The sequence below is a fragment of the Poecilia latipinna genome, unplaced genomic scaffold (genome assembly GCF_001443285.1).
Source record: "Poecilia latipinna isolate Pla-1442-1.1 unplaced genomic scaffold, P_latipinna-1.0 Scaffold1793, whole genome shotgun sequence".
In the NCBI taxonomy this organism is placed as follows: Eukaryota; Metazoa; Chordata; class Actinopteri; order Cyprinodontiformes; family Poeciliidae; genus Poecilia; species Poecilia latipinna.
The window spans coordinates 6652-27449 of record NW_015114409.1 but is presented as its reverse complement, the minus strand read 5'-3'; the positions used below and the strand labels follow the sequence as shown (position 1 = coordinate 27449).

Sequence of the window (20798 nt, the reverse complement as noted above, 5' to 3'; positions counted from 1 at the left end):
TAGGTCAGTAATTACAGAGCGGTCTGATCCGGATTTAAGACTCCGTAATTAAAAAAAAAACAAAAAAAAAAAAACAATGCATTCTTTGCTGCAGCTGAAAACAAGCAAATATCAGATGAAAATTTGCTGTACAAAGGCGACACGTTCTGCTTTGGCTAAACAAGTCTAACCAAGAAAACGAACCGGCTAAGCTATACGAACACAGTTGTCACGTTCTCACCCGCTTTACTTCACCTCCCCAAGTCTCCGTCCTGTTTCTGTTATCAGGCCGTGATGGTCTTACATAAGCCGCGCTTCATTTCAGAGCGCTCAGATAAAGTCAGAGGAGCTCCACAGCTGATGACGGCGCGGTCTGCGCAGCTCTGAGGGGAGCGGAGCGCTTCCAGGGGAGGAGAGGAATTTCATTTTGTTTTGCTTCTCGGAAAAGCAACATCTGTTTTTAAATTCAATTAGAATGTTTTTTTTTTGTTTGTTTTTAAAAAAAAAATAAATTCCTGTGAGGAGTTTTTGACCAGGATTGCAACCAATGTGCATTATGGGACATGCGGGAAATGTTGAAGCAGCTAAGATTTTTAAAGAGCAATGTTGTGACTGAGCTGTTGCAGGTTTTTTTTTCTTCCCCCATTCTTTACAGGCTCTGCTTCACAGAAAAGGAATGAGGAAGCACGACCTGCTTCGTTAAGTTAGTCTTGAGAAAAGTTATTTCTGCTCGCTAGTTACTAGACGAAGCTAAATTCAGTTTAAAAAAAAATAAAAAAATTACTGATGCTGATGGCAGTGTAGGGAGGATCTCCTGTAGCAGTCTGTATCACAGCGCTATCTGCAGAAGCCTCCAAGTCGAGATACGTAATTTTCTTGATTTTATGAAAAATTCTTCTTTGCACATTAATCCCAGCTCCCTCACCTGTCACAATCACAAATTCTGCTGTCCCAGAAATGATTGCGCTAAACTATAATATTGTTGTTTTCAGACCATTTTCAAGTAATACGAAGGTAAAGGCATAAAAATTCAGTAACGGATTCTCAACTTTAAATTCTAATGAATGTTTAACACTGAATCTGGGAGATATTTTAAATATCCAAAATAAATGAATAAAAACAACAAATACAATGAATTATGGAGTGTCTGTAATTAAAATTGTCCTTCACTTTTAAAAAAAAAAAAGGTCTAGCTGAGACCGAAGCACCAGACTGAAGACTTTTGTCATCCGGTTTTCAGGAGAAACACAAAGAGAGAAAAAAGATAAACAATAAACTATGCGAATGGATATGATTGAATTTGTTTTCATTTATCATGCGATCAATTCATTTATTGCTTATTGCGACAGGACAACCAACACATTAAGTTTTATTGCAACATGTTGTGCTATTGCAAAATGCTAAAAGTGATAACTATTTATTACTCCCGTTTTCTGGTAACAGTCTGATTATGACTGTGTGTCACACCAATTATAGCCCCACTAACACAAATACTGCTCCAGGAAAACATTCCCATTTGCAATACTTTACTTTAGTCACATAAAAAAAAGCCTGATTTGTGGCACTAAACTGCACACAGTAACTGTATATTACCATATTTTTAAATTTATTGAAATATTTTAATATTCTCATTTAAATTAATTGTATAAGTTTAAAAGATTTCAACGCAGATGATTTTGGGGGATTTAAACAGCATTAACTGGAATTTATCATGACAACGACAGACTGAAAGTCATACAGTAAATGTGTCACGATAAATGACATGATAAATGCCCAGTCCTACCAACACAGTGCCCTTTGACCCCAAAGATCACACCAGTAACCCCTCGAAGCTGTTCTAATGCTACACAAAAAACATTAATCAAGTGATACATTTAAAAATAAACTGCAAGTATCATTCAAAGCTGGTGAAGTAGCGCTCAATTGCAAATGGGTTGGTGACCCGTGCTCTATCTCACCGCGGTGACCCCAGGTTCTTCTCAGCTGGAAGAAAACCCATTTGGAGAGGAGGATCTGGAGGGGCTTGAGATGAGTGTCTCAATGGCACTAAACATGTGGAACGGTTTAGAACAAAGCAAATTCATGTGTTGGAGCAGCCTAGTCAAAGTCCAGAACTAAATCCAGTTACGAATCTGTGGCGAGATGCAAAAGGATGTTTTGCTTAAAATCTGAGTTATTTTGCAAAATAGGACGGACAAAATTGTCACTCCCTTAAAGTGATGAGAAAAATAACATGGATGAGTTCAAAAAGGCGTGAACATATTTTACAAGGCTAAATATAAGAGGCAGCAATCCGATATTAATATCTGCATCGGAGAAAAATTCTAGATTAGACATTGGTGACAATGTGCCCAATGGTTTAAAGATCTTTAAAGATCTGCTTTAAAGATTGCCAGATTTTTAAACCATTTGCTTTGAAACAAATGGTTTGAAACCATTTGTTTCAAAGCATTTGAAACAAATGGTTTGCTAAACTGCAACAAACCATTTGAAAGAAGGTTTGTTGCAGTTTATTTTTTTACACTTTTGACCAAAGTAGTCAACCTATTGCTTTAGTCAGTTTCCTTATTATTTGTTTTACATTGGATGTTGGACCAGGCTTGTGAAGCAATGGGAGGATTTAACTGTGCTTTTCTGGTCCAGAGTTATCATACAAATGTGTAATTCAATACATGAAGATCTGTTGAAAAAAAGAAATGTTTTAGTTTAGATCCGATTTCTGTATCAGATCGGTATCAGCTGATACACCTCAGATATCGGTATCGGAAGTGAGAAAAGTGGATCGGTGCATCCCTACAAATGTGTAGATCTGAATATGGAGCTGGGGATACATTTTCGGGATCAACCGGAGCAGCTTTGCAGAAAAGATGCAACTAATCATTTTTTGGGAGAACTGCTTGATACACATGAACTTGTGCACATGAAGCAGCTGTTTTCAGAACAATGTGACGCTGTGTGGGTCCCTGATGCCTCCCGTCCCTGTTTACAACTGGACATGGACAAAAAAAAAAAAAAAAAAAATGAAGGAAGGAAGGGGGGGGGATTTCCACTCAAGGCCCAGTTAGCAACCAGTGCCCACTTCCACTGCTGTTTAGCATAAACCTTCTGCAGGACCTTCAGTCATTTTCCCACGAGGTCATTAATTACGAGGCTTAAATCGGCGTGTTCACTCATTGCACAACTGCAAAAGTTGCAAATGCACATAGGACCAAAGCACACACGCCTTCTCTCTCCTTGCAGCTTCAGGTGTAAACATGTCTGGGTTCATTATGAATAACGGAAACGTCACCGCAGTAAGCAAAGCAGTAAACAGTGTATCCCAACGCTGCAGTCCTGCTACTAGTGGCATCTCTCAGGACCCGTCAATTCAGAAATTACAACCCGGAGAGCACCGTACCTGCCTCCACCGTATCGCTCAGGTCGTGGTTGGCGGCGGTCCGGGGAAACTCCTTCAGCTTGCGGCAGCTGAGGTTCAGCACACCGCTGGCCGCCGCCTCCTCCAGCGCGCGCTCCAAGCCCCGGTTGGGAGGCAGGTTCGCGCAGCCGACGTGAGGCTGGTTAGACGGAGGAGATCCGAGCTGGGCGAGGGGAGGGCGAGCCGACTCCGGTCCCAACGTCGCCATAATTTTCCGCTTCTCCGCCACGCGTGCGTCCGGTTATATCCAGGTGGGAAGCGCAGATTCAGCGGGACACCGACTTCCCCAAAGCCTGCCGTGCCGTGCCCTGTCGCGCGGTGAGATTCCCAACAAACGGCGCCCGGTCTTCCTCTCAGTGTGCCCGTTACGTCAAGTTTTGCGGATATGAGAAGAGAGCGACGTCCGGCGCTGACCTTCAAAATAAAACTCTGCTGTCAAGCTGTGTATTTGTGGCCAGCAGTTCTGAAATGTGCAGTTTCAAAAATGTAAAAGCAAGATATTTGACAATGTTGTCAATGTTTTGCTGGTATATAAAGTGATTTTTTTTTCATACAAGTTCAGCACTACGTTAGAGAACTGACATTTCTCCTAATTTTGACAAGTTCTAGTATTCCTCTTGCACCTGTTAAAGGTGCAAAAACGTCAGACCAAATATTTATTTACTCACACAACAGGTTCTATTTTGAAGACAAACTACTTTTAGGTTTAAATTGGAATTATATTGATCTATTCATTGCGGCTGCGCAGTTGCGCCTTTCATTGCCTCAAAAGCAGGACAATTAAAAGCTTCAAATGTAGTTACTTGGTAAATAGCGACCTCTTCTGGCCAAAAAGTATGAAGCTCTTCGGACAGCTACCGACAGTATGATAGGAAAAAATAAATGAAAATTAAAATATACAAAATAAATGTGGTGTGTTATCTCAAAACTACCACAACCACTAATGATAATATTATTGCCATAAAAATAATAACAATATAAAGTAAATGTGTACAATAAACAAAATAAATACTATAAAATTTAATTACTCAATAATACAAATTAATTAATAATATTTAACTTGGGACAAAAAGTTCTAAAACTCGACCAAAAACAGTGCTATAAATCTCAACAAAAAAGGAGTACAACACTGAGTAAATGACCTAAACAAAACTGGGTTTTTCTCGTGACAGTAATAATGGTTAGTAATCCCAGAAGAGTTTTAGCTCTATTACCAAAAGCCAAGTATTACCAAGAATACTTGGAAAAATGTTGATGGTGGCTCTAAGCGTCTTTTTTTTAGCTCCAGATTCACCAGATTCATTTTTGTAAGATTTAGCTTACAATATTGCAAGTGGACAAAATAACCATGTAAGTGTAAAACTTGAATTTTAAACTCTTTTTACATTTTTATCTCATTTTAATTTAACACGGACAGTACTTCTGAGATTCCAAATTTCACTTTTGAGAGACTTCTGGCCAAGACAACACCATAAAAGTGCCATGTTAAAAATAAAGAGGATAATAAAAGTTTATGGATATGGTCGACAATGATTAAACCATTTGGCTGTAAGTTTGGAGGAGTCAAAGTGAAACTCTGAAACTTATTAACATAGTACCAGCTGTCATGAATACAATAGGTTTTGATGAGAGGGATATTTATTCAACTCTAATATATTGTGATCATTCAGTGTCAGTCAGTATATGTTAAAAAGTTGAAGCTTACCAGATCTTTAAATTAAGTCACATCCAACTTATCAGTGATCCAGTTCCAAAAACTTTACATTTATGGATTTGCTAACTGTTGTGATCAGGGCCAATTATTAGCAAAACAGGCAAATATCAATGTATGTCTCTGCCATATTTATTCAAGCATTAAAGAAAATTTTCACAAACATATTGTAATGTGCAATCTACGTAAGGTTGGATGGTATAAAAACCACCAGAAATACAAATAAGCTTGTTAGTATGTCAGTGTTCTCTTATCTTTTAAGTACATGGCAGCCATATTGGATTTGGAGGTTGGGGTTGGTGAGAAACCTTGCATTTTTAAAGTCCGAATCCCAACTTGATGCAGGATTACGGTTCATTTTTCTGACATGAAACTTAAAAGCACCAGTTTATAGAACAACAACCTTGCTATTTGGTTATAGGTTTGTTCGCCTGCTACTAAAGTTTACAATGATAATTGACATATCCACGATTCAATAGAAATTTTTGTCTTTTTCCAAGATAACTACTTTTGTCTTTTTTCGATTGTGGCAGCATGTTTATCATACAATAAAAGGGGAAGGAGGGATGACGAATTAGCCACGCTGTATGCTAACCCGTTTAGCTTAGCTGAGCTTCAGCATCTAGCTGTAGCCCATTCAGCTTACAGATAAATGTAGCTTTTAAATTATACGCACATTTTTAAAATGGTTTCAAGTTTTTGTACCAATAGCTATAAAAAGCTTTGTTTGTACCGACTTCCCTGAGCATTTTTCAGTTTCTGTTCCCTATTAATGTTTGTCTTTGTGCCACTAATGCCTTCCTCCTGCCTCAGCGTATAGGCAGTAGTCTTTGTTCAAAGCAGGTTATCCCTAAAGGTCTAAACCACATTTATAGCTCTGATAACTTTTTGAATTGATCAGATAAAACCCACATTGAATCTCCAAATTCTCTTGAATTCCTGTTTTGTTTTTTTAACTGTAATGGCCTTAATGTAGGAAACTCAAAACCGTGATGTCACTGGAAAGAAATATTGTGCATAAAAAAAGGAGTAAATCACTCTCCAACAAGGTGTTATTCACTTTCTTATCGCCCGTTTTATCAGAAACATGACAAACTGTGAGAGATGGTGTGGGAGAGTTGAGTGTAGGCGTCAAAATGCTGAAAGGCAAAAATCTCATTTCCATTTCCATCTCCTCAGAGGTATAATTAAAAAAAAAAAACTCTGACTAAAATAGTAACATTTTCAGATGGACCTAAAAGCGTAGAAGTAGGTGAAGAGCGTTTCTATTTAAAAAATGGAACTGGTTTGTGGGTAAAAGCCTTTATTTACCTCTAACCAATGTGCATGCTAGCACTGTGTCTGTGTGTGTGAGAGAGGGTTAGAGCTGAGTCAGCTGATTCCATGACAAGAGTGGGTCAGCATGTTGCCACTGCTGATCACCGAGTTCTCCACCACCACGTTTGTATTTGTACAGCTGTGAGGACGTTCACTGACATTATGCACTGCACAATAACTCTGATGTTGACCTGCTTCTCATTCCAGATAAAACTGAATTTTCCAAACAAATAAATAAAACGTAAAGTTAAGCAACAGTCTTATGCTGTTGGACATTAATGGAAACTTTCTTAAAGTTAAAAATAAATTTTTAAAAAATGCAACACACAACAAAGTCTGACGTCCGCAGACATTTTCTGTAATATTTTTATTTCAAAGTGTGGAGATCTGTCATTTTTGGTTTGATTTGATTTATTTATTTCAAACAGGTTTCTAAAAACAAGGAAACAAGCAATCAGTAGGACAGAGGAAACATGTGCATACGTAACCAAGATCAAAGCTCACCACTACTTTTCTGTTTGAAAAGGAGTAGGAAGAAGTGAACATTTATCTAATCCCACCCCTCATTTCTATTTAATGAACTATATTACTCACCAACTCAATAATGATCAAACATTTGTAATTAAAATCATGTCATAATATTCATGTGTCTGTTCAATGCACTGGGCTAAAGAACCAACAAATACATTATACTACATAGACAAAATGGTTACAAAGTAACTCTCATCAGCCAAGAAAATCTATGGATATTAATAACAGTAATAATGACAATTGTAAATAACAACATCAGAATAATTACCAACTTTTTGCCAATGTAATAATAACAAATATAGTGAGATAACAATAATAAGCTACCAATAGTAGTAATAGTAACACAGAAGAAAGGAAGGAAAAACTCATATTTGTGTGCAAAGTGAGTATCATAGCTTTGTATGTATTGATGTGTGGGCATTGTTTTAGTTCCATATTCTCCAGCTACAGTGATGCAGAATCTTTTCATAGTTGTTTGGATGCCATATTTTGAAATTCAGTATTTGCCTTCCATTTCATAAAACATTTCCTGAAGATGTTTAGGTAACAGATTATAACAGATTTTTCCAAAACTAAGGAAATAATGATAGTCTTGCATATTGCCATCGTTTTTCTTAAAATATCCCCAAGAACACTTTCTTACACCTGCACTTTCTGAGAACGACTAAAAACAATATCTAAGACTTTAAAGAGTTCTCTTCTTATATGCTGACCTCCATCTTGTGAACACCTCCTCAAACTATTTCCCAAAACAATCACCTATTGATTTGGATGCTCCCTTTTTACTGATCATTTTCTCACTTCCCAAAACCGTCCTGACTTTGCGGGGAACATTTTTATCTTGTCTTCTCCTTTTTAGAAATGTCTGAATTTCCTTTACAACGTATGACCTCATTATTCTTAAAATTGACCGTAAGTGTGCAGGATTTACTAAGCATCTTCATAAAGTCACACCGTGGTCTCCATGGAAACCGTCTGTGGGATCTACCAGTACACAGTTCCTCTCAGAGAAATTGAATCTGAATTGTTCCTACTTTAATTTTTTTTTTTTTTTCATGTGATCAAAATGCAGATCAAAAACCATCGATGCTTTACATAAACGGAGCTTCCTCTTTCAGAAGCAGCAGCTGACAGCAGATGAGGCAGCCCGGCCCGCCGAGCCCACTGAGTACTGAGGAGCTCCATGAGTAGCATTTCTGCTGAACAAAGACTGAAAATGTTAACCTCAAAAGTAAAACCCTATCTCGATGTCAGAGAGGCTGTTTCCTGTCATATTAACAGATTTACATTCAAGATGAGTCAGATAAGGTCATCTTAAATGGGTCATTTTTTTTGCTAATGAGCCCAAGTACCTGCTGGAATATTTGTAGTCGGTGTCATTACCCCAGTAGAAAGCGGAGTGGAAGGCTTTCTGGCCTCTCAGCCGTCAGGGAAGACATTACTAAGTGTTCAACCACAGAAGGCACACAAGCAGTCTTGAATACAGGAAGTGCTAATCAACCGCCTGCCTTCCTTTCAACAGCTTTTGGTGGATAAACAGCGTCGCGGGTTTGTCTCGCTGGACCCTGACAGGGTTTCTTCACAGCCAGACGTCAGAAGTCCACGGCACGGTGAGTAATCCGGGGACGTGTTGTGTACTGGGCAGCAGCTGCCCTCTGCTGGGATGGACGTAGTTTTTTTTTTGTTTTGTTTTTTTCCTCCTCCATTTTTTTTGTTTTTAAACAGAAAAAGGAAAGTTTTAAAGATGTTATCATTTACAATCGCAGTTGACTTCTGAAGTCGTACAGGAAGCTGTGAAGTGCGGCTTCTGCTACTGAAAACAGACTTAATGTCAAATCTGTCAAACGGTGAAGCCCTGATCTACCAAAGAAAGCTTAAATTTTCTCTACATTCTGTTTATCTTAAAGCATGAAATTTCACCAATGAACTTTAATATTTCTCAAAGTTTTAAAGCTTGAAACGCCAAGTCAGCATTCGGTGCAAGAACGTCAACAACAAGCGCTCACTATGTCTGCTGAGTTGGGTCCATTGTTTCCTTCCAGAACCCCTTTAATTCTTCGTGGCTTAGATTCAACAATTTGAAGGAAACGTTCCTTAGAGTCGCTTGGTCTACATTGATATGACAGCATCACACAGTTGCTGCAGTTTTATTGGCTACACGTTCATGATGTGAGTCCTCCATTGCAACGCATCCCAAAGGAGTTCAACTGGACTGAGATCTGGTGACTTTGGAGGACAGTGGAGTACAGAGAACCCATAATCGTGTTCTAGAAACCAGTACGAGATGATCTGAAGTTTGTGCATCATCCTAGCCTTCAGGAGATGGGTACAATGTGGTCATAAAGCGATAAAGTTGGTCAGCAGGAATACTTAGGTAGTCTGCACGGTTCAGTTGGTACTAATGATCCTAAAGTGTGCCAAAAAATATTCCCCACTCCATTACACCACCAAGAACAACAACTCTGACCGCTGAGCGGGATGAATCCGTTCCTTCACATTGTTCACACATAATTCTGTCTCTAATGTCCGAACATTGCAACAGGAATTGCGACTCAAAGGACCAGGCAATATTTTTGGTAAGACTGTGCGAATTACAGCTTCCTGAATCCCTCAGTTATAACAAGTAGCTATGTTACCTTTCTATCCACACAAACCAGTCTTCCCACTCTTTCTCTGACCTCTGACATCAACAAAGGATTTCCATCCACACAACCACCACTCAGTGGGTATCTCTTCTTTTTCCGTACTGTTCTCTAGAAACGAAAGACTAAATCTGAAAATCCTAATACATTAGAATTGTCTGATATACACACAAAAAAACAAAGTTGTAGCTGTAGTTGTTTTCCCATTCTTATGCTCGCCTTGAGCATCAGAAAGTCATCTTCAACTAGTTTAGATGCCTAAATGAGTCGACTTGCTACCATGAGATTGGCTGACTTGCTACTCATGTTAGCAGCCAATTGGACAGAGTGGGGTCCTGCATCAAAACGAACTCAAAGGTTTGGAGAGGACGAAGTCATACCCCCAAAGGAAACATTAAAAGTTTGATCGACATTTGTAAATGCGCTGATGGACGATTAATACCCTTAAAGGAGCAGAGTTACATAAAATTGACTGTTTTTTCTCTCTTTTTTTAGCTTTTTGTCATGTCAAAATGTTATTCCCTCATCAAAATTATTGCCTTGATTTTTTTCACACGTTTGAGAAATCTTTTAATTTCCCTTAGCAACCATTCAGCTGTGCAAAACGTCAGGGTGGACCTAGCCCCGCCTTCTTAGTGAAGCTGCTCCTCATAGCCGTAGTATCCAAGCCTCCGAGCTGCTGCCTCGCAGGGCAGACCTCCCCCACGGCTCCACCAATCAGCTCCTTCAGACTAGCCATCAGCAATTAGCAAACACCTGATAGAATCTGCTGAGCTCTTCATGCAAGCTACTTCTCAGGATAGGGGGAATCCCGTCTGCTGATTATGCAGAATAAGAATCAAAAGTTCACCTGGTTTGAGGAAGACGATAAGTGCTATCCATGTTAGATTATTTCCTGTCTCAGAAAAACTGCACCTTCTTCTCTCTCTCTCTCTCTCTCTTTTTTTGACAAACTGTGTATTACCACATATGTGGCTTGAAAAAGAAAATAAAACTGTGTTCTGTGAGTAGAGAGTTGTAGTTAGGCTGACTCAAAAACACTACCAGGGCCATGTCAAAGTTGCATGGGGCCTGACGCAGAATTTGATTGTGGGCTTTTGTTCCAGGTAAAAACATCAGATTGAGTGGAATCTGGAAAACGGAGGCAAAGTTTAGTTAGCTGAGCTCAAAAAGCGCTCATGCATTGGGAGGCACTAACTGAAGTTTGCTCTTTCTGGGGAAGGATGGACTAAACTACCTAACTCAGTTATTTAAAAATAAATAAATATATATATATATATAGTAGCGTGGTGCTATGGTCGTTAAATGTGTGAAGTTTATCAGCCTTCCTCCCATTCACATTCACTTCCTGTAGAAAGGGCAACAAGCTTCATGAAGAGGAGAAACAGACAAACCACATCTGTATGAAAGCTGAATCTGCTGGTAAGCTTAGTTTCTAAATGATCACAAATGATAAGAAATAGTTGCATAAAACTACAGTAAACATCAGTGCTTTGTTTCTTTAAGTCGCTCTTTTTACTGCCGTAAAAATTCAGTTTCAATCAAAGAGGATAAAGTCGGTTACAAACCAATGTACAAATATTTTTAGTTTTACAGTACATACAATCATAACAATAATCAGTTCAGTTTTAACTACGCACCACCTTAACAAAGCAAATTTTACTCAGAACACTTAGATTTGATAGAGGGGGTCAATCTGTTATTCTATAGTCTAAGTGGTTCTAAAATACTTTATAATATAAAGAAACAAACGGAGCTGAACAAACAACTTTACGTTATCTCTAAAGATGAAAGTTTTAAAACGTATTTTAAAGCAGCTCTGTTTGCTCTTGGTGTGCTCATGACGGTTGAAGTGAGAGAAAACATCATGGTAAGGTCTGAGGAGTTGGGTGAGACCAACAGGAAGAAGATTGAACCAGCTTATGAATGTGGTGCAAAAACAACAAAAAAAAAATTAGAGAAGTCTCAAAACGATTGAAAATCAGCAGTTTCACTGAAACCAGTCTACAACATGTCCAGATCTGGGCATTCAAGTAAGTTTACCCCCAGAGCAGACCACAAGATGCTAAAAGAAGTCTCCAACACAGGATCTTTGAAATGTTAATTCACATGTGGGCAATCAGAAAGCAGTTGAACAGAATAGCTTTCACTGAAGGTGAGCAAAACGGAAACTTCAGCTCATCAAGGAAGACATGAAGGCCAGAAAGACACTGGAGAGAACTTAGGAAAAGAATATTTCAAAAATATTCCATTTAGGACAGATGAGTTTGAAATGTTTAAAATATGGATTTGGATGCCAGAGGAGATGCTTGCTATAAGCTAAGCAGCAATTCAGGAAGAGAACCTCATACCAAAAGGGAATCTACAAAAATCCCAGTTAATCCACGAAGGGCTGGAACAGATTTATGCTCCGAGTCTGTAACTCGTTGAGATTCTGTTGGGTGACTTGAAATGAGGTGAACTAGTAAGAAACCCCTCAAACGTCTCACAAGAAGAAGTGAGGAGTGAGGCAAGCTTTCTTCAGGCAGGCGTTGGAGATTTATAAATGGCTGCAAGTAGCGACTCATTGAAGTTACTTCAAACGGAGGCCAAAATAAAGGCGACCAACGAGGGTTTGTGGGGTTCTGTTTCGTCAGTAACCACACATTCGTCTGATGAGTTAAACAAGATTCATGGTGGTGTTTGTAACTAAATCATTTTCTTTCCCAGAGATTAAAAATATAAAAAAAGAAGTTCCCTTGTTTGTCACATGAACAGATCAATCTGAACTTCCAATTAGTCTTCAAAAACGGATCAGATTTTTTTTATGTGATAACTTAAAACACGAGCTCAAAAAAAGGCCAGCTACTGTTTACAAGTGAGATGTGTAAACAGCATCAGGTGTGAGCTATGTAATCCACACCTTTTCATTTTTTTTTAAATACAAATGTCTTTGTGTCACAACCACGGTCAACCATGTTACCTACAAATATATGCAAGGAAATTACATTTCTTTGGAAGCTATAATTTGATTTGTTTTGCATTGCAACTGTCTTCCTTGAGATAGATTTTTGACTCATGTCATTTTGGCCATCATACAACTAGAAAACAGAGGGTTCACCTTTAACTATAAAAGTTAACACAATGAAGATAGCTTTCTAGGATTATAGCTCTGTAATTTGTATATAGATTTACACCAATAACATGTGGAAGTTATCAAGCAGTGAAGTCACTGCTGATGTCCATGTCTGTTGCTAAATGACAGAAAGTGATCTGTTGCTCCATTCAGGGAGTTTCGGTAGTAGATTTATGAAGGCTAAATTGCATTCAAATCTCCCGTAGGAGCTACGACCTCCATAAAAATTGAAGTCGACATCAATATTACAACCTTTAGACTTGGGACTCAGAGTGTTCAGAGACCAAAGGGTGTTTGTTGTGCTACCGACAAACAGCTACTGCTGCCATGCTCATAAATCTCCCGACAAGCAGGAAGCAAGAAGTAGGAAAGTTTTCACAGGCTGTACATAAGTGGAGGATTTCATGCTTCTGAGGCAGTGGGGACATTTATTAGTGATGGCTGTTGTAACGTAAGACTTTCTAAAGGAAGCTTGCAGCAAAGCTGCTGTGATTAGGAAACTCTCTCTGTCCTCCACACAGATGGGAAGCTGCGACGGCTTGTCTTCATCTCCAAACAGAGGTGGATACGTCAGCTGGAGCGTGGACTCTGGAGAGTCCCGGCAACCTCCAACTGGACCTCCACTAGGAGCAGGTGAGCGTCCACACACTCTTAAGACAGAGTCATAGAGGTTGAAAGGTTGTTTAAGGATTCATTTGGCAACACTCACATAAACTCAGACTTCCTGGAGCAGACTGAAACCTAAATAACAGTAAAGTTTTATGTAAGGATTAGCATTTTCATTTGAAGTCTTTTGAAAAAAAAAAAAAGAAACTGCTTAAGTTTTTTTCTTTTGTTCCAGTTTGAAAGTAAAGGTTGTTCTTTTTGTCTCTGCTTCCTGTTCGGAGAAACAGAGGCTTTTTCTAACCAGAGCCAGGAGCCGACCCATTCAGGTTGCGTCCCATCTCTGATTCGGTCAACACAAGAACCCAGTGGAGAAGAAGAAACAAACACGGCATTCGACCTTCCGTACCCACGAAAACAACTCACAAGGAGGAAATGCACCAAAATCTCCAAAAACTCCAGACAAATCCCAGGGAATAGCAAGCTCAGAGACCACGATAGGAGCTCCAAACTGCCACGAGACGCTATGGCAAACAAGGAGGAACCTTCTCATTCCAAGGATGAAAACGTTCCCCTACACAGGAGCAGTCCAGTCATCTCCAGACGCAGCAAACCTGTCTCCTGGCAGGAAAAAGCAGCCAGTCCGTCTAATTCATTAAGGTACCATACGCAACTTCTGACCAAACACATGAAGCAATGCCAATTTTTGAAGACTCACATCTCCTTAGGCATCACCTAAGACAATATAAGAACAGCATTAAAAACATTTTCAAGTTATTCCTTCTGTGACAAGACTATGAAACAAGATTTTACCCAAATTTGAAAGCAAAAACAAAATGATTACAGAGTATAGCATCAGTTATAAAGAAGATGGTCTCTATGGGTTTTCCAAGAGATTTTAGATACTAAACCCAGAGTGTTATGTAGCTCTGAGACTTTAAAAATGCTGCCCACATTCTCAAAAACTTTAGGAACTTTGCATTTGACCTTCCTGTTACCTGCTGAAAGACTTGCTCTCTGCATCTCTGTGAATCTCTATAAATGAAGAGGAGAATAAATTTGGGTAAAAATAAGCTACAATAAGACCAAATCATAAGCTCATAACTATGACCAAAAAAAAAAAAAAAACTAACCATAGCTAATAAGAAGCTATTCTCAGAAAGTCAAGGTAGTTAAGACCAGATGGCCAGCCAGTTCTCATTTTTATTTAGGTTAAGCAAATCTATTAAAAATCAGACATTCTTAATCTATATCTTCTATTTAGCCAAATCAAAGACATTGACAGACATTGACAGCCTATTTGCTAACCCTAACAGCTTCTTGACCTCATTTAGACATTAATTGTTGTCTTAATGTCAAATGGTTCACCTTTCAATCACATCTTAAGTTATTTTGGTGAAATTACATTTTTCAGCACTTAACCAAATGTAGCTTAGCCAGGTGAGTTTTACAAATATGCTAAAGACTAAACTAAATTATTATTTTAGACCTGGACATCTGTTTTGTAAGTGAAAACTAATAAATGGGAATACATCTTTCTCTTTCTTACTGTTTATTCAATGTCACATGCTGTTCTTATTTATTTTTTCTTTAATTATGTAAAGCACCTTGAAATGCCTTGCTGCTGAAATGTGCTATACAAATAAAATTTGATTGATTGATTGATTGATTAAAACCAATAAGAAGAGAACAGCTGAATGGGCAAAGGTAAAAGTTACTCGGATGAACTGGAGCTAGCTTAGCTGGTCTCAGCTAAGCTAGCTATGACAAGCTATTTCCATAGCTATTTCCATAGCTTGTCATAGCTATTTCAATAGCTATGACAAGCTATTGTTATAGATATGAATCAGTTATGAAGTATATTCAATTCCTAGAAACCAACCAAATAAACAGGCTATTAAGGGTAACTTCCACATGTTATTGGTGTAAATCTATATACAAATTACAGAGCTATAATCCTAGAAAGCTATCTTCATTGTGTTAACTTTTATAGTTAAAGGTGAACCCTCTGTTTTCTAGTTGTATGATGGCCAAAATGACACGAGTCAAAAATCTATCTCAAGAAAAACAGTTGTAATGCAAAACAAACAAATCAAATTATAGCTTCCAAAGAAATGTAATTTCCATGCATATATCCATAGGTAACATGGTTGACCGTGGTTTAAGTTTGACAATGTGACACAAATACATTTGTATTTTTAAAAAAATGAAAAGTTTGTCCCTTTGTCTGAAAAAGACAGCATCTATGCTCAACTGTAGCTACGTTAGTTTATGTGTGTGGTAGCAGTTCAGTTTTTCCTTCCATGAAGTGCCAGACTTTCCTTGGAAAAACACTGGTTCCGGACTAAAGGCTTCGGATTAATCGGCAGTCCTGAAAGTCTGTGTCTCCCCACAGGTAGTCAAGAAACAGGAACTGGGATAACAAATGAACTAGGTTGATGTTATTCTACAGTATTGAGAGGAGGAAGAGAGACTTTCATGTTCTGCTGAAACTCCACCTGTGAAATGATCTGCATTGTAACCTTTAAACTTGCTGATCTCAGTTTCGGACAACATAGGCTACACAATATATGTTTTCTCATACCGACAACTTGATATTTCTTTTTGGTGAAACATTTTCTAGTTTTTTTCTTATTTTAAATAATCTGTTATTTTGCAGAACAACGTAAAGTACCCGAATCACCAGCTCATCCAGTAACCTGATGTATCTGAAGTTTTAAACAGGACTTGTCCAAAAATGGTTAACGGGTCATGTTAGGATTAACCACACAATGATAAATCACAGTGTAAGACAGGATACGACTCATGAGTTTGACACCCCTGATCTAAAACTAATGTCTGCCTAATGGTTCCCACAAGCCAACAAACAATTTGAAATGTTATTATTAACATGTTTCAAGTCAATAAAACGTATTTTTAACATAACTCCCGTATTTTTGAAGCACGTCAAATGCGACTTTTCTAACTTACTGTTGTCCCTAGCTGCGGTGCAATGATAGATGGTTAGCATTGTTAGCTTTCTTTCTGATCACCACTTAAAAATTAACACAGCTAACATTATTAGATTTCAATCGATTCGGTTCTGATGGAGCCTCTGACTAAAGAAGCTGTTGTTGTGAAGAAATCTCATAAAGAGGATGGTCAGGGCATCTTGCTGCAAACACTGAAGTACATAAACGTCCGCAAGAAGTACAGCATGTTCCGTCGCTTCTTTTATTTATCTCGCCCCAAGAATCAGATGTTTTTGGCTTTTACTTTATCTTTTATGAACATATTCTGAGTCAAGCTTCAGTCGCTAAACAGTTGGGTAAATCCCCCGAACGGCAAAGCAAGTGGAAAACTTCTGAAAACTTGAGTACTACAGTTGGTATTCAGAAAAGTAGCTGTATGTTTCTCATGTGAAGATAGAAAAAATGTGGCAGGACACAAAGCTTAGAGTTCAGAAATCACCTAAAACTGCAACAAGAAACGAAAGACAGAAGACCAGTTTAGTTGGATCCAAAGTAAAACTAAAATACGCAAAAATAGAGCTGAAGATGAGTCAGTTATGTGTGTTTTTACTGTCAAACAGAATCAAGTTTTCATGTCCCTCATATGAAAACCTGCATTCAGCAAAGACTACATGGTGGGACAGTTGTTGCCTTGCATGTTCCATGTGTTGCTATGCTATGCTATGGTAACGGTAGCATGCCTCCTTTTTAGTTCTGATATGATTTTATGATCATTTCACCTACGAGATATCGTATATCTCTGCATCAGTGAACAGTAATAAGAGATGCAGCATCCGTTATCTCTGGGCGCTCCAACTTCCTCCCCCAGAACAAGAATATACATGCTAGCTTGATTGGGCTCCCTTTAGGTAGAAATGTATGTATGCACAGCTGTTTTGTTCTCTGAGTTTCTTAATGTAATACCTATTTCACTTACTACAAAAACCTGCATTCAGGACATCTGTACTCTAAGCTATCGCATTCTTATAATAATTCTAATTTGACTTAAAATGTGCTCCTCCTAGCATGGACTCTTCCCCTCCGTCGCCCGGTTCATGTGACCAGCGTGAGTGTCTGACGTCTACCGGTAAGGAGGACGCGGAGCGCCGGCTGACTTCCTGTCACCAACCGTTCGAAACCACGGTGGAGGATGAGAAGCCGCGTGTTTCTCTATCGTCAAGCCCGATCAGCATCCTGAGCAGCCAGGACCGATCCAGCAGAAGCCCTCAGCAACCTGAGAAGGAGCACAGGGGGTGGAGCCTAAACAGCTGGAGTACCCCCAACAGGACAGGTACCACAGAATTAAGCCTGTCGCAGTGAGCAATAAATCAGTTCATGGTGTGATAAATTAAATCGAGATTGATCATTTCTATTTGTGTGATTGGTAGTCTTTCTTGTGTGTCTTCTTCTACCAAAGCCTGGATGACAAAAGGTTTCAGTCTGATGCTTTGGTCTCAACTGGCCTGTTTGATGAAGGACAGTTATGTTGACAGAGACTTTAGTATTCATTATATTTGTTGTTTTGGTTGTATTTTGGATATTTAAAACGTCTTCCACCTTAAATGTATGTTAGAAATTAAATTCAAATTCAAAAAATTCTTTGTTGATCCCAAAGTCTTAACTTGAGCTGAAGTCTTGAATAACTTCAATATTATCGCTTATCGCGATAACTTCTGGGACAATTTATCATCCAGCAAAACTTATCATGAGAGGTTTGCATGTCATTTACCTTTTTTTTTTTTTAGTCTCATATGTATTGAGTTAAAGTTTAACTTGTGTACACAAACATTATAACTGCGAGAAAATGTGTGTATTAACAATGAAAATATTTAACTATTAGCGTAATAGTGAAACATAAAAACATTTTCATTCAAATGATAGCAAAATGGGGAGATAGGCACCAGCACCCCTCCCGACCCCACTGAGGGACAAGGGTGTTCAGAAAATGGATGGATGGATGGATGATAGCAAAATGGGCTTTTATTGCATCATTTATCAATTATGATAAATTTCTTTTCATAATAAATTTCAATTTATCATTGTCACAATAAATTCCAATTGATGTTTTGGGGAAAAAAAACTGTTTTTATTGTCGAGATTCTTTAGTTTAATATTTTTTTCCCACTGTTTGTTCATGTGATTGGTGTCGTACAGAAGCGCTTTACCAATGAGATACTTTTTGCTATGTTTGACATGTCATGATGTAATAAACAGTTCTTATTGTGATAATTGTGCCACAAAATATTGTGATAAAAAGTTAAGTCCATATTACCCACCCCTCATACATCTGAAAAATAAATGTAGCTTAAAAAAACCTGAGAATTTTAGCGATTAACATGAGAACTCATTAATATTAATGACAGTGCTGAACTTTAACGTGTGTTTATCTGTTTTGCATCAGGTCACTCCTCCTCAAAGCCTCACAGCAAAGACCGAAGCTGCTCTGAACTCCTGGATTTACCTGCAGACATCTTTAGGACCAGCTGTGAGCTGGAAAAGGTCTGCCATTATGATTTCACTGCTTTTACAATCATTTATGTAGATTTGTAGCACTTTAAAGCCTAAAACACTCTGAAAATACCACAATTTTCTTTTGAAACATGTCTTCACCACTGTTCATAAAATAGTTCTGTAGGTTCCTTAACCAACGTCGCCACCTTGTGGCAATGCTTTCAACATGACATAATAATAATAGTACTTTCTGTTTTAATCCTATAATAGCAGTTTGTCCCCTCCCCCTTTCGCCCAGAGCATAATTTACATATACGTTCTTCTTACATCCATTATCAGGTTTTGAGTCAGATTTTAAATTACCCAACTGGCATAGTATGCCACAATAAAATGCTACATATTGTTTTGCTAGGTCTGTGGAACAAGGCAGCAAATTCAATGGAAAACGTCACAAATATTAAAAAGAAAGAACGTTCCTCTAAGAACCAATTTGGTCATATATGCAAGCAGAATTTAGAGTTTGCCTTTAACGCGGCTGTTTTCCCAGTAAAGGTTCTGATAGTGAAAAATGTTGTCTCTGATGTTCTGCGTGTGTGCAGGAGAACGCTCACTTTGTTGTGGTGGACATGATGCTGGAGGTTCTGGAAGGCGTCAAATGGACTCTGAGCTTCGACTCCGTGATGTATAAGCACTGCGTTGTGTGCTCAAAGACACAGCCGAGCTCTGAGCGGCGCAACCCGGCGCGCACACACGGCTCCAACGCTTCCGGCTGGATCGCTCCTCAGAGATCCAGCTGCAAGCGCAGGCTTCTGCGTGACGACACGAGGCCGCAGCGGACGGACCGGCGTGCGGATACACAGGAACCACAGGCTACTCACAATGAGCATCAAACCAAGAGTCGGTCCATTCTTTCTACTGACAGCGGGTTTGAAGGTAAAAACTTTTTTTTTTTTTTTTTTTTACCTTCAATTGTTTTATCTCAGTGTCAGAAACAGATTATTTAAAATTTCCAGAGAAAAGAGGCATTCGAATATATAAAGATCTAATTCAAATGTAATTCATTGATCCAAAGGTAAATTGAATGTTGTAACTCATATTAATTCAAAATTGATGACGATTCTAGGGGCCCTGACCAACAGGGGGGCCGCCACAATTTCATTATTTATATTTTGTTCACAGAAATACAAAATTAATCATATTGTATTTTTTCAAAGATTGTTTTCAGCAGTAAAAATTTAATGTTACCCCTCCCAGACCAAAAGACACACACCCGTTTTTGCCCTGAACCCCCCTATCGGCGTGAAATGGTTCGTTCCTGCTTGGAGCGCTGAACAGTGACGCTGTTAGCAGCAGACAGTAGGAAACACGAATGGCTGTGGCAGTTGCTATGCTACCAAGAAAAGTTATAAAATCAGGTTTTCAAAAAACTAAATAGAGAGACAGAGAGAGAGAAAAAGGCAAGAGTGTTAATTTATAACCCAGTTTTTCTCCGAGAGATGGGTAGACTGTGTGAGATTATCAACCATTTAGCATAATTAGCTTAGCTACAAACTACTGATTACCTCCATTTCACTGGCATTTAATGAATTAGCGACATAGTAGTTCAGCACTGCCATAGCAGGTTAGTGCTAAACTTATGCTGTCAATTATTATTTTAAGACCATGGTTTTATCAGGCTGGTATGATAAATAACTGAGACTTAACTGTTTTGCAAAATATATTTTTTTTCTACAATGAGATGGTGCTCCGATTTAGTAATTTTATAATCCAAATTACAATTATTAATGATTCCCATAAGCACTTGTAATATTTTTTCATAGCCAACAGTCAGTTAAACCTGTTACAATACAACATTTTTGGTTTCCTGGGTGAAGGGCTCCTTAAAGTAAAACATATTTCTTATTTTACAACAAAATAACAATAAATTATTAGTAATAATTATTAATAGCTGCACAAGCATTTATACAAATTCAAATCCACACGTTTGGTTGCAGGGATTCTGTTTCCCAACATTTTGGTGCCACCCTTCGAGGTTGCTGCAATA

General features: G+C 38.4%; 2 protein-coding genes across 7 annotated transcripts in view; one reads left to right on the top strand and one right to left on the bottom strand.

Moving 5' to 3' along the window:
• lrch1 (leucine-rich repeats and calponin homology (CH) domain containing 1) overlaps positions 1 to 3778 on the bottom strand; it is an 80196-nt gene extending 76418 nt beyond the window's left edge. For all 6 annotated transcript variants that reach the window (XM_015061259.1, XM_015061261.1, XM_015061256.1 and 3 more), the window contains exon 1: positions 3377 to 3778. In XM_015061259.1, coding sequence (XP_014916745.1) covers positions 3377 to 3602 — 226 coding nt within the window. In that variant the 5' untranslated portion in view covers positions 3603 to 3778. The remainder of the gene's footprint in view (positions 1 to 3376) is intronic.
• Positions 3779 to 8456: 4678 nt separating this feature from the next.
• Positions 8457 to 19817, top strand: LOC106965264 (zinc finger protein 704-like). The gene is made up of 6 exons (XM_015061254.1): positions 8457 to 8563; positions 13232 to 13343; positions 13604 to 13973; positions 17329 to 17594; positions 18705 to 18802; positions 19354 to 19817. Exons 2-6 carry the CDS (start codon positions 13232 to 13234, stop codon positions 19756 to 19758), a joined length of 1251 nt encoding a protein of 416 aa, XP_014916740.1. The 5' UTR covers positions 8457 to 8563; the 3' UTR covers positions 19759 to 19817.
• Positions 19818 to 20798: the final 981 nt, after the last annotated feature.